Source organism: Toxotes jaculatrix, chromosome 1 (assembly GCF_017976425.1).
Source record: "Toxotes jaculatrix isolate fToxJac2 chromosome 1, fToxJac2.pri, whole genome shotgun sequence".
NCBI classification, from domain to species: Eukaryota; Metazoa; Chordata; class Actinopteri; family Toxotidae; genus Toxotes; species Toxotes jaculatrix.
The window spans coordinates 24,395,553-24,410,505 of NC_054394.1; the positions used below are offsets into that span (position 1 = coordinate 24,395,553).

Here is a 14,953-nt window from a genome sequence, read left to right on the forward strand (position 1 = left end):
ACATTGTGCATTTCTTACCATTTTATTTTTTCTCTCATACATTCAATACCACAGGCACTCTTATTGATTGTTCTTTATTGGTGCATGTTATGTGCATTGCGCGCACCGGGCGATAGCCCCTGTGGAGAACCCCCATGCTCAACACTGAGGAAGACACGCGCGCTATTCTAAAGTTGGAGTCACCAGTAGTTTTTTTACTGCTCTCGAAAACCGGCACGGATTCATTCGTGCTTCCCTCAGTTTGAACTTTTTTTTTTATTTATTTAATGTCTCTTGAGACTCAGTTGGCTTGACGGTGGGAGAGATGGAGCATCTGTACCCAAACGCGTCGCGCAGCGTCACTACTCTCCAAAGCTCGGCACGGACGATGTGGTACACCGGCGTGGCCATCGCTTCAGTTTACGGTGTAATTAGTGTGTTGGGTCTAATCGGCAACATCACGCTCATCAAGACGTTTTGCTCTGCCAAATCCATCCGCAATGTGCCGAATCTCTTCATGTCGAGTCTTGCGCTCGGGGATGTTTTACTGTTGGTGACCTGCGCGCCGGTGGATGCCAGCCGCTACCTGTCAGAGGAGTGGCTGTTCGGCAGAGCAGGCTGTAAAGTCATCCCCTTCATTCAGCTCACCTCGGTTGGGGTGTCTGTGTTCACTCTGACAGCCCTTTCTGCTGACAGGTAGGCTACGATTTTTGTTGTTAATCTTCTTATCAACTCTATAATCAGGATAGTTTTAAGAAACAGCCCATGTGGAAGCCAAATAATCTAAATGTCACCCTGTTTTGTCCTTTTAAAGACAGGTGCAGGCCGTATAAACTTGATGTTTTATCAGTAAAATGGCAAACAAATATTTAATCCTGTATTGATCAGGGGAGTATTACGCACGACAGAGGCATCTGTTTAAGGCTATTGATACGCGTAAGTAGGTAAGCAGCAGTTGCTCCAGAATCAGTCGTCAATTAATTGATCTGTCACGTAATGATTTCAAACTTTTGTTGTCATATCGCATTAAGATGACTTTTGTCTGTTTAGGTGACAAAAATACTCACTGTCACTGTATAATATAATGTGTTTGCGCTTAAAGACCATGGTTCAGCACGCCGTAATATACATATCACATAATTCATCCTTTTAGAACCCGAGAGCAAAAATCTGGATAACATCTCTAATCTCATCATAGACATGAAACAGTCAGTCACATTTCTTGTGGGAAAATAGTTCACTGGTCACTGGTTCACTGGTCTGTGCGTGTGAGCGAATGTCCGAGGTGCGTAAGTTTAAATTCTTTCTCTTTTTTATCTCCCATCTCTGATCACTTCTCTGCCTAATGTCTCTCACCCAAAGCGGGAGGAGCTCCTCAATCACCTGTGTCACATAAGATCTTTCTACAGTTATAAACAAATAAACTTGTGCGCGCAAGAAATTACATGCAAAGAATAGTTTGATAGTTTGAATAGTGTGCTTTGACTATTCTTCAAGCTTTGTGCAACCAAGATAATGTTTAATGTTTCTTAATGTTCATCCCTGGAGCCTCCACTTGAATTGGGATTATGGGCATGATGCAAGTTCTTTTGAGCTGCAAAATTAATATTCAAAGGTTAAATCAGTACAATATGATGTATGATCTAGTATCATATTGTAATGGAAGATGTGCACAGGTGAGTCTGTTGCATTTTACCGCACTGGCTAATTGGCTAATTTAGTTAATAAGATAATCTAAATAGAGGCTCCCTCTTTCACTTTATCTCTGAAGAATTTTATTATATATGTAAATATAGGAGAAATTGCACCTGCAAACCATTTTTCAGTACTTTAGACATAGAATCTGCTGTACCTGTATAATGAGGTAAGTATATTTGCATTATGCTGCAAGTTTGCAGTAGAACCTGCAAACTTGTCAGAAGTGCATAGCTATCTGTAATATGCAAAACACATTTTTGTAAACTTGTGAATAGATTATAATTAAATTTGAGATTTGTTTCTGTGTTTGCTCTTTCAGTTTTTTCTAGCTGTTTCAACAGATTCTGAGAAACACGAGAGGTCGCTTGCCAACAATTTTTTACTAACAAACTGTAACACACCCACATCTGTACATCGGGGTTCACAAACTCTTATGATGGTTTTAATACATTTCTCTGTTATTCTGGTTCAGGAAATCACCCTAGAAATAGAAGTTAAAACATTAACAATGTTCACTATAGCTAATATTACTAACTACTTTTAAATTAAAGACTCACATTTGCTCATGTTCAAATTTACATAATTAACATAATTTGTTAATGAGCTGAATGTGATTTTAGTCTTTAGTGTCAACATATTTTGATTTTTATGACAATGACACCAAATACTGCTCATTGTTTCCATCTGGTGGTTAAAATAATATCAAAGTCCCAGCTTTTATTTTGAAAGTAGGTTTCAACCCCACATTTTTGTTTTGCATTTTTATTAATATACAAAATTAAAGCCATGGGAATAATGCGCAAAATGACAAAATGCATGGCTGCAAACAATAGCTCCCTTTCTCTGTATATGCAAAAATGAATCTTTATCCCTTATTCAAGTTACAGTTTGGAAGAAAACCTTATTAAAAACAAATGTGAAATTTTGAACAAGCTATAAACCATTTGCCTGTTAGCTTCCAGTTTTATAAGCTACGTTGTTACAGCCGCTCGTCCAAAGAAAAAAAATCCTGCTAACTGTCATAAGTTTGAAACTGTATTTCTCAGATAAAGGTAGTTACAATTTGCTTCACATTGTGAAATAATGGGAAAGGGGTAGAGGAAATGTTCACCAGGGCTTAGAGGTTTAACTTTATTCGGCTGGACAAGCTTCTCTGTGTATTATAGGAAATCAATAATTTTAATTGCATGCTGCAGCAACAGGAAGGTGCTCAAAATGCTGGACAGAGTTGATGCATCTGAGGTGAAATGGCTGCTGAAGAGGTGAATGTTGATGGGTTTTCACTAACATTTCACATTTCACTAATCCCGTGTCTGTCAGTACTACACAGACTTTTGCCAGTTGTTTAATTCAATGTCTTTGCTTCGTCATTTGGCAGCATACTGAGCAGGATTACACAGGAAGAAGCGGCCAGTGGTGAAAAAATGAGAAAGACCCTTGTGGCATGGGGATGCCACAGAAAAGAACTGAGGATGGCTTGGCTTGGAGCTGCCTATTCCTCTAACACACCTGAATAATTCTGTTGGTTGAACTTGGTTGAGCTCTTTCGTCCAGCTGTGGAAGTGGGCATTAATGTGGACCGAGTTTCAACTAAAAAACTACTCCTCGTGCTTCTATTTTACCCACAACCTGACAGTAGCATTAATGCAGTAACTATCTAGAGAATAGTGAGGATCTAGTGTTACACTATAAAAGGAAGATACATCTTTTTTTCTGAAAGACCACACAATATTGGAAACAAGGATGAACCAAATATACAAATAAGTCTAACTTGAGAACAGATCATAAGAGCATAATTGATGAACTTCTCAATTAACTAACTAACTAACTAACTAAAATATCATAAAATACTTATTAGAACCTGATAATTCCAAATTCTTGTAGGTGTGGCATAATTGCCATCACATCATCAACTGCATCAATTTACACAATATATAAACTGTGAGAAATTCTGCTAAATTTGATAGCAATCATTCTATGGGGCACACCCATAGAATGATTGCTATCAAGTTTAGCTTTTTGGGTAACATTTTATAAATTTAGATGTCCATATATTATGGCTATCATCAGCCATTTACCATGGCTGTCTCTAAGGCTTAACTTTAAATAGGTGGACAAGCGTATTCATGGTAATCAATCAATTTAATTGCATGCTGCAGCCACAGGAAGGTGCTCAAACATGTGAGTGCGAGTACACGTGACGCATTAGATTTGAAATAGCTGCCAGAGAGGTGAGTGTAATGGGTCCTCATCCACCCTTTTGTAAATATTTCAAGTATTATAATAAATTACAGTTTTTGGTGCTCTGTGAGTACTTTCTAGTTCAGACTGACTTCCTACAAAATGGACACAGATTATTATTATTATTGTTGTTATTATTGTTGCTGTTTTTGTTGCAACACACTTTAAAATCCACGTGAAAAATGGTGTGGGCACTTTTCAGGCTGCTCGTGTGCACCTAACATTTATGAATGAGGAGGAGCTGTAGTGAGTCAGTGGTTTCCATGGCCTGAGTGTTGTTGCCAAGATACTGTACCAATGTTCTGTCAGTTACATTCAGCAGCATGATAGCATGCTGAAGCTACTGTCATATGAACTACACTACACTGTGCTGGCAGTTTATTAGGTACACCTAACTAAAAGTAATGCAGTCTAATACAGCAGTCCTGCAAATCCCACATTGATGACGGTCAGCTTTGTGGTCATATTGGTGGCTGTAGTTTGTAGAACTTGAATAATACATGTATTTTTAATATTTTGTCAACCCTGATTGACTCTGTATATGAGCGAGAGTAGACTAAATCTAGACTTTGTATTAGAAACATCTGCCACTGCATATTGCAATGGGAACTCAACAGTACTACAAAAAACAGCCTCCAAAATGATCATGAAGCCTCTGAAATCGTGGTTTACAGAACCTCCCTACACCAGAGGTTTTCAAACGGTGAGGTGGCCTCCCCAGGTGGGCATGAGAGTTTTGGGGGGAGGGCACCAGAGGGAGAGGCATGAAGCAAAGATAATGTGTGAGGTGAAAGGGGGGTAGCGTGCATGCTGGTATTCAAAAAGCAATGGGAAGTTATTGTAGTTTGACCCAGGTGATTTGGCCCGTTGATGAACAAGGACAGCAGCCGTGGCTCTGAAACCCATGGTACCCATAGTTCCTAAGTTAAAACTCATATTCCTTCTCTTCTAATCTGAACACGCAGATAGAATACACACATATTTAGATTTAGTGTGACTTGCGCTTACTGATGACATCAGTATCTTCAAATAAACATCCATAAATCTGTTGGAAAATCACAGAAAATAGATAGTCCTTGTAGCTGTGGAACTTGCCAAATAATCATCACTACTGCTCATTCATTCATTCATTTGATTCATCTTTACTGAATCCTTGGTAACAATATACTTCCTGTTTACATCCCCTCAAAGCATCATGGGAATGGTTGGATAAAAATGTACGTATTTCAAAATGAGAAGTGTGGGGGGGTCTGTTTATTTATTTGTTTACTATCCACAGGTATTTGTCATTCAGCACATACAAGGCTGAGAGGTTCTGAGAACTAAATTCAGTTTCAGTAAACAAGACTCCTGAACTGCTCAGCTCACATTGTTAAAAAATCAGTCACATGTTTTTCAAGGTAATGATTTCAACTGAGCACATCTCAGCTCAATTCTCCTTGGATCAAGTGGTGTTTTCAGTTTGTGTTTTTCATATGCTTTTTTGTTGTTTTTGTTTTTTCTTTATAGAATTATAAACTATTGCTTTAAACAGACAAGTGGAAAAAGTGGAGCAGTCTGTTTAAACAGAAATGAAATTAAATAGCTAGAAGGGGGCAGTGGAAGTGGAGGTTTACTGTCTTAACCTCTCTGGTCCTTTCACCAGGGTTAAACCTGTTCAAAGATTTTAATAAGCATTACTCCCTTCAAATATTCAAAACTCCACCAGGTTGATGTTAGACTCTAGATAAGGCTTGTTTTCATTGCCCCTCTTTTTCTATATTACTTCCTCAAGTTCAACAGGGGTAATATCTTTACCTCCAATACTTAGCTAATACTTAGCTAATACTTATTCAGTATTCAGTTATAATGCATTGTTAAACTGCTTTTAGTATTTGGGTCAAAATTAAATTATCAATAACTTATTAACCTTTAAAGCTACAGCCAAATTGTTGTATATGCTGACTTGTTTTTGATTTTTGCCAACATTTATAATTGCATTATTCCCAAAATAGAAAATCAAAGGCATTTTATTAAAACGACACACTCAATTTAATAGAAAACATTACTGTTTTAGTTAGTTCTCAATGCTCTCATCTGTGTCAATTTTGGCTACAGCAGGCGGCTTTTTTCAGCAAAAAAAAAGCTTTCACACTGCCCAGCGGGAAACAGCTTGGAAATAGAGTTGAACATTAAAGAGCAGGATATGTCCCTCAGGAGCTAGTGGAGACGAAAAACAGTCTGTGAACATTGAAGTTAAATTCACAGCGTGCCCAGAAATGACTTGAACTGAATACTAATTGTGCTCCGTGTCTCCTAGATGTGTAAATAACCAACCAGTTTGCAAACAAGTTCGCCACATGAACTAAAAAAGAGATGTCAGTATTTTGTTTTTAGCTTGTTTATTTAGCTCTCAAGTGGCCAAAAATCACTTATTTCAGGATTAAGTGTTAAACGCAAAAAAAAAAAAAGTTACTATTAATATTTTATATTTTTTGTTAAAATGGCATCACTTTTTATGACACCCTTTAACTACACTTTATTTGCTGTCCAAAAAGAAAGCTTGGCTTCTCAAAGTAAGACACATGAAGTTTCATCTCCCTGGATATTGTGGTGTCCAAAACTGGCGGAGTCTTGGTTTTACACCTGATCAATGCCAACTTATGTTGGGAATCTTCAAAGCAGTGCTTTGATAGGGGGTAGGGGTTCCCTGCTCCATCTCTCCATCAGTTTCAAGGTCCTTGGCCTGAAAAACGTTGAAGACCCCTGTTATATAATATTATAGGTATAGGTATAACATTAGGTAGGATACATCATACTGACATTGGTTATGGATACATTATACTGACATTCTGATGTTATTTATCATGATATATGCTCAGGCCATGCATGGTCTTCAGATAAACTGACAAAAATCTATCAATCTATCTATCTATCTATCTATCTATCTATCTATCTATCTATCTATCTATCTATCTATCTATCTATCTATCTATCAGGTACAGAGCCATTGTGAAACCCTTGGACATCCAAACATCAAGCACCACTACCAGCATTGTCCTGAGGGCGGCGCTCATCTGGCTCTTCTCACTGATCCTTGCTATCCCCGAGGCCATCTTCTCTGACCTCCACACCTTCAACATCACTTCCACTAATGAGAGCTTCGTCACCTGTGCACCTTATCCCCATGCAGGGGAACTTCACCCAAAGATACACTCCATGGCCTCCTTCCTCATTTTCTATGTCATTCCCCTGCTGGTCATCTCTGTGTACTACACCTTCATCGCTCGGAGCTTGATGAGGAGTGCCTCAAATCTGCCGGTGGAGGGGAACACGCACGCAAGACGACAGGTCAGAGTTGAAACTGTCGCGAACAAGACCCTTAATTTTTCTCAAATTTGCTTCGTTATATATTTTTATTTTTAATATATATTTATATTAGATATTTTTAATGTTTTTAATCTTAAAGTTTTTTTCAATAACACACAGGTTGAATCAAGAAAGCGCTTGGCCAAGACAGTGCTGGTGTTTGTTGGTCTCTTTGCAGTGTGCTGGCTTCCCAGTCATGTCATCTACTTGTACCGTTCCTATCACTACTCCCAGGTAGACTAAATCAAATATTGAATATATGTTTCTGACAGAGTACAATTGTTTATTTGTTTATAGGAGTGTAATGCACAGTTAATGTCTGTATATGTATTTGTTTATTCATAAAAATATTTGCATTTTTGTATTTGTATTCGAGTGGGCTGGGCTTATACTGGAGGTTGTTAGAAATCATCTACTCATTTACTGGATTTCATTATTTACTGGCATTTAGCTTCCTCCCTAAAAGTACAGAAAATAGCATTTGCAAAATGATAATATGAATTTGCCTAAATGACCTATTAGTAAGCATTAATAGTTCAGTTAGAATGAGATAATGGAACAGGCCTTAGCAGCGAGAAAGTACAAGATAGATTTTCACTGGGCACATATTGCATGACTTTTTTCTTAAAAACTGGCACTGTGTAGATAACGGGAAGAGAATTTAAGCTGGTCTGGAGTGTCTGATAAAAAATGAGAAATGACTAACTCAAGGGGACACATTCCATAATTTTGTTTTATAAAAGTTTATGCATGCAACGGGAGGTGGTTCAGATTAAAATAAAGCATTTGGACAAATACTGCTGCAAAATATTCTGATTGTGTTTGCTCAGAGCATATTTAAATCAGAATGATGTATTTGTATTTGTTGTCTCTCAACCCTCCACCCTCTGTCTTTCCCCTGCCAGGTGGACACCTCACTGGTTCACTTTGTGTGCAGCGTTGTAGCTCGTATCCTTGCCTTCACCAACTCCTGCCTCAACCCCTTTGCCCTTTATCTGCTGAGCAAGACTTTCAAGAAGCAGTTTAACCAGCAGCTGTGTTGCTGCTGTCGTATGATCCTCAAACGCTCCTCACAGAGCCCGACACATTACAACACACGTGTCACCTCTGTCCGCAGCACACATTACTCTGTGGCGAGTCTGACCATGATCAATGGCAGACATATCTATCAGGAGGATTGTGTGTAAATGTTTGTGTGTCACTTCCCCAAATAATACAATAAGATCATGTATCACCTCGAGAAAAAAATAATATATGAACATTCAATCCATTGCTCTTTTGGTGATTTATCTGCCTAGTACACACTGAGTCCTATTACCAGTTCTGGTGGCTTGGCTGGTATTGTTTTCACATAGAGTCTCTGTGTGTCTCTCTCTCTCTCTCTCTCTCTCTCTCTCTCTCTCTCTCTCTCTCTCTCTCTCTCTCTCTCTCTGTGTGTGTGTGTGTGTGTGTGTGTGTGTGTGTGTGTGTGTGTGTGTGTGTGTGTGTGTGTGTGTGTGTGAATGTGTTTCATCATGGAGAAATGTGTTCCTGGTGACACCTACTGCAGTGGAAAGTGTAAATTTACACTTAACCATACAGAGGTCAGGGTGTAAGATGAGCACTCACAGCTTTGGACTTTGACACCAAAGACCAGGTCTTGCATCCTGAGTCCCACATGCCACTAGATTTAGGCAAAACAAGAAGACAAAGAGTCTACTGCCTTAAGCACAGCAGTGCTTTGAGTTGAAAGATAAGGTTGGCGTGTTTACATGTTCACAATGTTAATGCTAGCATGTTGATGTTGAGCAGGTCTAATTTTGACCATCTTAGCTCAGCGTGTTAGAATGCTAACATTTACTGATTAACACTAAATACAAAGTAAAGCTGAGGGTCATGGGAATGTAATTATTTTGGCAGACATTTGGTCATAAACTAAAGTATTGTCCCCTGTATGTGTTGTGTAAGTACACTATAAGTTGCTAGATGAAAAGGGTGGTCAAAGGGCTTCATAAGGATTCATCATCCGGGAACCATGAATGCCTGAGTACCAGAACTTTGAGAATGGGTTCAAATCAGGGTCCATAAGATTCTGAGATTGTTAAGTTACATTCACAAATAGTTCCAAAGCTTGTAGCTGTAAATCAAACCTTGTAAACCAGTAAAATAAATCTGCTTGTGCATGTGTAGAAAAGATTTGTATTTGTAGAAAAACAAAAAGACTGTGTTGTCTGTGAACAAACGATATCAGTGTTGAGGTTAGACAAAAACACCTTGAAAAAAGAAGTGCTCATGTGAACATCAGGTACAAAGCAGAAAACTGAGTGTGAAACGTTCAAAGGACCTGGACTGTGTGTGAGATGCTGAAGTCACAAGTATGAATTTTGACCCTGATTTTACACCTGAATCTGATTGGACAATGAAAATCCAATTAGACCAAAGAGATTACAACTAGAAAGTTTTGTAGAAGCGTTGAATGGGACAAAGTTACAATGATGAAGTTGCTCTCAGTGTGGGATTTATGGATTTTTTTCATGGGAGTTTGGGAGTAGTGTTTCTGTGCTCACAAATGAACTGTTGTTAAACTCTTATAGCAAGTGCTATGGAGGAGTTGATTTGTCTAATAATGTGGAAGATAAACCCAAGAATAATCTTAATTTTTTTCTCAAAACGACCTATAAAAGAAATTCTGACAGAGAGAATGGGTTGACAGAAGCTACCAGAACAGACGCTAACCTGGGTTTGAAATCATGATTTCAGCTCTCTATAGTATTAGTGCCTAGCAAATGTTCTGTCTTTCAGTCTCTGCACTTCTGGTTTGAATTGCAGGTTGTTATAAATGTTAAGCCACTAAGGCCAAGCTGACACAACTCTGACCACATTATCAGCTTTACTTTCTTATACTTGGCAAAGCTCCTCCAGAGCCACAGAAGACATTACCCACAGGCTGAGCAGTATGCCACATGACAGCTTAACTGAGCTGCAAGTGTAACAGTGAAGGAGAGTTCCTTTAAGGGTTTCATTCAAGCATACATATTTTGACGGAGGTACAGAGTTGAGACGTGAACAACAATCATCTTTAATGAAATTACGAGTGATATTTTGCTATTGCAAAGTGAAAATCAGTGTCAGTCTTCAGGAAGGGCAGAAAAGGGCGGATCAACCAAGCAGCACCAGGATAATGGCTCTTAAGTTAAGGAGTACTTAATTGACTTAATGAAGTCAAATAACATCCCCTAAATCACAAACACTGGCACTTTTTATGATTTTAGGACAGAGTACCAGATTAAAAAAGATGCATGCTTTTACTATGATGATGTCAAAAGATAAAAGTTCAGTGTGCTCTAAAATGTGACATTTTTTATATTTTTATTGATGTAAATTCTACTGAATGTTAATGTATAATGCCTGCACCATGTTGCTGTATGTCTATGTTATTCTAAACATCAAATGCTGTGATAACGGTCAAAATTTTGAGTGTACAGCCACAGATGTATTTTAAATGTTAGTTGTCCTCTGGTTACAGTTTGTTTATTGAGCCCTATCTCACTTGTAAACAGTGTGAAAAATAAACAGTGAATGTAACTGCATGTGCTTGAAATCACATTTGTAATTTAGTATAGGATTTGCAATGTGTGTGTATGTTTTTGTAGTTTTTGTTTTAATTCAATTTACAGAAAATGAAACTGACAGAAGATTCAGACTGCTGGTGTTCAATCATATAAAATCAATAAAAATGGCAAAGTAGTGTGCACTGACTCACTCTCTACATTATATGCCATGGTGACAGTGGATCCTTGTGTGCACCTTTGTGCTTTAGTTATGTTTAGGATCTTAGTCCTGTTGACTGTGTATATACCACATAGTTTCTGCAACACTGTTCGCTCCACATGATTATTCTGCTCTGTCACATGCTAGATTTACAGTCACCATATCACACCACAATGTCCTAATTTGGTGTTTCATAGAGGGAGAGGATCATGCCCAGGTTGTGATGAGTGGGTGTATAATTCAGTCTGGATAGCGTTTGTTTAATTGAGGTATGAGCGCCTCGCCAAATTTCTGTCCTGCACGGTCTCAACCTTCTACTTAACATGTCATCTTTATAATCAGGCTCATTCTGTGGAAAGTCTGGAATGTAAATAAGAATTAGTTTTTATCTTTATAGTTTAAGGAATGAAATTCAATTCAATTCAGTTTTATTTCTGCAGTGTCAAATCATCACATACATTATCTCAAGGCACTTTACAGAGTGAGGTCAAGACCTTACAATGTTATATAGAGAGAAACCCAACAGTTCTGAACCAGGAGTAAGTACTTGGCAACAGTGGAAAGGAAAAAGACTCTTTTTAACAGGAAGAAACCTCTGACAGAACCGGACTCAGGGTGGGTAACCGGTTAGGCGAGAGAGAGGAGAAGGAGGGGGGAAAGGTGGAGAGAGAAGAGAAAGGAACCAGGAACAGCTGTCTCACTGTCTCACTGGTTGTTATTATAATAATAACAGTGATACTTATAGGTGTAATAATGTTATTGTTACACCTTTGGGTGTAAGAAACACAAACGAAGACTAATGAGATTATATGAACACGTGTTTGAAATCCCCTTTAAAATGTTTACAGGAATCCTGCAGAAAAGTCTAAAGGTCACTTCAAAGTCCTACAGTCACCTGCAGAACTTTTCAGGTACAGTGAAGGAATTCAGAAAGAATATAAAAGCATATATCTTGCAGGAATATTAATCCTGCAGGAATTGAGGAGGAATGTTTCTTGATATACATTTTCTTTGTGTGTTTGATTTATTTTGCCACAAATAAGTGGGATTTCTCAAATGTTTTAAAATGACATCTGCTTCTCCTTCAAAACAAAATGTAAAGTCTATGAATATGCAAATATTTTCCATCTCAAATGTTTAACTGCTAAACACAAGATGCATCTTACTTCACACAGTCCAGTGCCGTGGAGATTTCAAGGTTCCACATCACATTTATCTAAGTCCATAACTGGCTTCCAAACTATCTATGATGACCCAACATCATCTTATACATGTTTTAAATACATACTGCAAATGAACACAAATAAACCTTCCTTCTTCAGTAGATGGACATGAAAACAGCCTTCTAGTGTGAAAATCTTCACAGTGAAAGTCAAACATCCACAAAGTACAGTCTGTTGAATGAGCAGTTCATTAGTCACAAGTCACAAGACTGAAATTACAGAATAGTCACAAAACTATGTTAAGATTAAATACTCTGTGTAAGGTAATGATAAAAGACAGAAACTGATCGAAATTTCACTGAATGGTGGGAAGTTTCAGTCATCTCTTTGTTGTTAACCATTTGAAAGTTTTCCTCATAAGCATCTCGGCAAATTACACATGGGATTACTCAGAACTGCCTCAACAGGAGGAAAGAAATTAAAACACTTCCAGCCCTCCTGAGCTGCTCTCACAGTCACTCTAAAGGTCAATGTTGTGTGTAGTCATCGTACGTGTTCACTGAGCAGTGTATTGATCCATATGTCGTTAGCGCCCCTGTTAAGTGTACGTGCTTGCTTAGGAAGCAACCAAATGCAAAGTGTCAGAACTATCAAAGCACATCAGAGGACTGAAATGCCACCGTATTTATTCCACAGTTGATGTCAGTGTAGTCTCATGGGAAATTTAGCGCTTTTAGACTGAATATATAATTGGTGACATGGGGGCCTTTTTACAGCAGCCATTATAGTCTTAGAGCAGTCCCACAGTGAATTTTCTCTCTGTTTTGTCTGAAACTCTGTCTAGTCCATTGTCTCAGGAATGCCATAAGGGAATTTCTTCAAATTTGGCAGAAATGTTCACTTGGACTTAAGGACTAACTGTTTCAGTTTTGGCTGTCAAAGGTCAAGGTCACTGTGACCCCATGTCCAGGTCCCCACGTGATATATATATATATAAGACCTCCTGGAGGGAATTTCATTGCATCTGGCACAAACATTTACTTGGGCTCAAAGGACAACCCTCTAAGAATTTGGCGGTCAGAGGTCAAAATGACCTCATAAAACACATTTTTTGGACAAAACAAGAATTCACACACTAATTACGACAAAATACACTTATGGCCTTTAATGAAATTCCTTCAAAGTATTCACTACATACACACCTGGACAGACATGGGTGCTTTTTTTGGTAGGCTAGAATAAAGATGTGAAGCATTTAAAATTACAGATTTTTGTGCAATTTCATGTCTGGTAATTTGGCTGGCAAAGTCATGATCTCAATCCCATCTAACACCCATCCCATCAGGATGAACTGAAGCACTGACTGGTAGTCGGGCCTCACACCCAACATCAGGGTCAGACCTCAGTGTAACATATTACACGTGGTTTTACATGCAGTCATGTGCAGGACTATTTCTTGGCTGGAAGCGGTCTTTAGTGGTTGCTTGAAAACCACAGGGTGACTCTAGAAAGTCACTGTGCTTGGTCAAGAAGTCTTGCACAAAACCCCTAGTAAAACCACAATGTGTTGCTTCTACACATTGTTTTTTTTTTTACACTGATTAAACAAATGAGACATAATATGGTAATTAGTGAACTTTAGAGGTGGGATTTGTTACCTTTGGACAGGGCCAGGCTTACTATTACCCCCTATTTCCAGTCTTTAAGTAGATAGAAGGTATCCAGCTGCTGACTGTAGCTAACAGATAAGAAAATGGTCTCCCCATCTAACTCTCAGCAAGAGAGTGAATAAGCAAAAGTTTTAGAACACCCCCATTTTCCATTATTTGTTGAGATTTAAGCAGTTCAAGTCCAGTGAATATGCAGAAATGGTACGAAGGTAAGCTATAAAGGTAAAGGTAAAAAAATAAAAATAAAAAGTTAGTGGTGGAACAAACTGTGTTACTACAGCCCCTGATGCATTAATAGGACCATACTGCACAACTGGACTTAAACCTCATGGGGCTGGTTTGGAATGAACTGAGAAGAAGGTGAAAGCAAAGCATCCTTCAAGTGCAAGACATTTGTGGGAACTTCTACAACAATGGGATGAACTTTTTGAACATCATTTAATTTCTGTTGTAGAAAAAATGTCAACAAAATGTTCAACAAAAAGAGTCAACGATTCCTTGTTTTTAAAATCACCAGTTGTTTACAGGTTCTGTACTCTAAATTAAGAAATAAGTAGAAGTAGGACGGATTCCCTCTGGGGATCATCACCATTCATTGAAAACTTGTTCCTGTGTGGTGTGGCTTGGTAAAGATAGCTGATGTACTCATATTGTTCGAGTGAATGGGTACTGCCCTTCACAAATGATATTTCCACAGTACTACAGCAGGTTACTCCAAAACCAGTAAGGAACAGTGAGAGAGTACAGAAACGGTGCAGCAAGGGGGAGACAAAACTCCTTGCAACTTCAGCCTGTTTAGTATCTTGTTGTATGATGCAATCTGGAACATGCTGTGTTTTCTAATTCCTTGCACAACCAAAGGTTGACAACGGTTCTCCCTGTGGCGTCTGCCTGTCTTTTCCAGCAGCTGACACTTTTTATTCTGACCTTAGTAACAGCCTGTATGGCTCCCAAAGGCAGCACTGACACTGTTTAACGTTGCTATTAGAGCTAGCACCCGCAGGAGAGCTTGTCACAGTCACAGACACAGTTATTAATGAATCCTCCAGAGCTCTAAGACACATCATTAAAACATGATGGGATCTGACCATTATCTGATGGGCG

At 38.5% G+C, this 14,953-nt stretch overlaps 1 protein-coding gene across 1 annotated transcript; it reads left to right on the plus strand.

The window, feature by feature from the left end:
- The first annotated feature begins 367 nt into the window (after positions 1–367).
- LOC121182963 (gastrin-releasing peptide receptor-like) lies at positions 368–8,453 on the plus strand. Its single transcript, XM_041039670.1, has 4 exons — positions 368–675; positions 6,897–7,248; positions 7,387–7,500; positions 8,172–8,453. Exons 1-4 carry the CDS (start codon positions 368–370, stop codon positions 8,451–8,453), a joined length of 1,056 nt encoding a protein of 351 aa, XP_040895604.1.
- The last annotated feature ends 6,500 nt before the right edge of the window (positions 8,454–14,953 follow it).